This window comes from Harpia harpyja, chromosome 6 (genome assembly GCF_026419915.1).
Source record: "Harpia harpyja isolate bHarHar1 chromosome 6, bHarHar1 primary haplotype, whole genome shotgun sequence".
Taxonomy (NCBI): domain Eukaryota; kingdom Metazoa; phylum Chordata; class Aves; order Accipitriformes; family Accipitridae; genus Harpia; species Harpia harpyja.
In genome coordinates this window covers 43,178,000-43,180,404 of record NC_068945.1, presented here as the reverse complement: position 1 = coordinate 43,180,404, position 2,405 = coordinate 43,178,000, and the positions used below count along the sequence as shown (strand labels likewise).

Sequence of the window (2,405 nt, the reverse complement as noted above, 5' to 3'; positions counted from 1 at the left end):
ATGGCGCTCTTCAGCAAGAAGCGCCAGCAGTCGCCCTCCGGCAGCGCTTCTGGGCAGCCCTGCCCTCCAGCCGCTGCCACCAGTGCCTACGAGCTCGGGCAGAAGGACCCGGGCAGGCTGCACCGCGCGGCTGCCCGCGGCGCCCTGGCCCGGCTGAGGCGGTCGCAGCCGAAGAGAGGTGGCATCGACGGGCAAGACCAGGAGAAGCGGTGAGGGGCTGCGGGCCGCTGACGGACACCTTGGCTGCTTCTGGCAGGCGTTGCTGCGGGAGGTTCTGAGCCAAGTTCCGCCAGGCCTCTCTCAAGCACCCTCTCTCAAGCACCAGCAGCACGTTACAGCGCAGAGCCTGCTGGTCCAGCGGGAGCATCAGCGTGGTGCGATCAACCCCCCTGGCAGCTTGTGGGTGCCCCGCAGAAGTGCCCGCTCTCAAGGTTTTGCGTAGGATCAGATTCAAGCTAATTGCTTGAAAAGTGAGATTTGCCCTGTCAGCTGGGGGAGCGAGCTCCAGAGCTTTTCATTGCTCGTAGCTGCCGGGTTGGCTTGAGTGCTGTTGGAAGTGCCTGCCGCCGACCTGCTGCTTGGCAGTGGTCTCCCCGCGGGGTCGTTCTGCAGCTGCTCAGGCAGCACCAGTTCTCTTCTGCCCTGTGGGTGAGCGGTGCAGGAAAGCAGGAGGAGCAGAGTCTGGGCTGCAGGATCCCCAGGGCTGAGCGGCAACAGAGCTTTGGTTCGTTCGTTGTCTGTCTATGTTAAGCTCGTATGTTTAATTTTTAGGACACCTCTGCATGTCGCTTGTGCAAACGGGCACGTGGATGCCGTTGGATTTCGGGTACAAGAGAACTGCCAGCTGAACCTTGCTGACAATTTCAAGAGATCGCCACTGATGACGGTATGCGGAATATGTTACGCTCTTGTCAGTGGGACTTGCCGACTGTGCGTTAAATGAGAGGTGCCTGGCAGGATTCTTTACACGGACCTACGTGGTAACGTGCGTGTTGTAATAGGTGTGGAACGGGCATATGCTAGCTAATCTCGGAAGATGCTTTTCTTTCCCAGCATTCAGAAGCTGGCCGAGCTGTGACAGAGTGAAACATAAATGTTGGAAATCTTCCCTTTTTTGTGTGTTGTTCCCGGGCAGTACAGTGCCAGCAAGAAAAACGTGTGGCTATTTTGCTGCAGCATGGTGCCGACCCGAACCTGGCAGATGCTGACGGCAACACTGCCCTTCACCTTGCTGTCGTATCTCCTAATACAACGGTAGCAGGGCTGTTACTTGAGCATAATGCCAATATTAATGCTCAGAACCGGGTAACCTTGGCACTTGGTAAAGCTGCTCTTTTGAAAAGGTGCAGAACTTGTCTGGGTTTTTCTAACGGGGATTATTTGTCCTTTCAGGAGGGATATACCCCCCTTAATCTTGCTGTCTCCAAACATGATGAGGAGACGGTAGAGTTTCTTCACAAAAAAGGAACTGAAAATCAGCGTGAAAGGTGAGATATTTGTCAAAATGTGTCAAATGGCACATAGGTCTCTTTAGTCATCTGCAAGTATGATTGATGAGAGGCGTGGGAATGAGCTTTGAAAAAGAAGGAGCCACACGGAAGGAGTTCCCTGTGTGACTGGTAAAAGCAGGTCTGCGTTTGGCTGCTCTCATCCTTTCCACCCCAAAGACTGCAAGAAAGCGGTCTGTGGTGCCCCCTCCACACACAGACCCAGACCCAGACTGGGCAGGAAACTTGCCATTAGCTCAGCAGCACCACGGCTCTGCAGGAGAGGGTTTTTTAAGTGGCGGCATAGGTGGTGCTTAAGTGTTGTGAATGGAAGCGTTAGGAGAAAGAGAGGCAACGTTGTCCGAGAGACAAGGGGCATAAAGTGAAACACAAGGTGTTTTAACTGCGCGTAAGGAGAAAACTCGGCCTGAGGATGGTCAAGCAGTCGAACAGCTTGCCCCGGGAGTTTGTGCAGCCTCCATCCGTGGGGGCTTTGAAGAGCAGAGTGGAAGGACCCCTGAACAGCGTGGTCTGACCTCATAGCTCAGTCTGCTTTGGGGAGGCGGTTGGCCTGGACACCTCATGAGGTGCCTTCCAACCTGAATTCTCCAACGCTTCCGTGTATTTGGCTTTGCTTTCGCTGTGGTTGTAGGAAAGGGGGAAAGCATTGTTTTGGGAGCAAGCAGGGATTAAAATGATGGCAATGCAGTGCCTGCAGAAGCGGATCTATTTCATGACACGTTTTGGATGCTTTAGGATTGCTCTTACGGTTGCCACAGTTGCCGGGGATATAAATGCAAGCCAGCTTCTTTGGCATGGTGCTGCTACTGTTATAGAGATAACTCTGCCTTCATGGCTGTGGATTATGCTCGCGTGTGTAGACACGTTGGGTATATGGTTTATGTTGTCGTGAGAGGG

General features: G+C 53.9%; 1 protein-coding gene across 1 annotated transcript; it reads left to right on the top strand.

The window, feature by feature from the left end:
- Window positions 1–2,022, top strand: LOC128143583 (putative ankyrin repeat domain-containing protein 20A5). Its single transcript, XM_052790942.1, has 5 exons — window positions 1–209; window positions 772–886; window positions 1,141–1,305; window positions 1,393–1,487; window positions 1,902–2,022. Exons 1-5 carry the CDS (start codon window positions 1–3, stop codon window positions 2,020–2,022), a joined length of 705 nt encoding a protein of 234 aa, XP_052646902.1.
- Window positions 2,023–2,405: the final 383 nt, after the last annotated feature.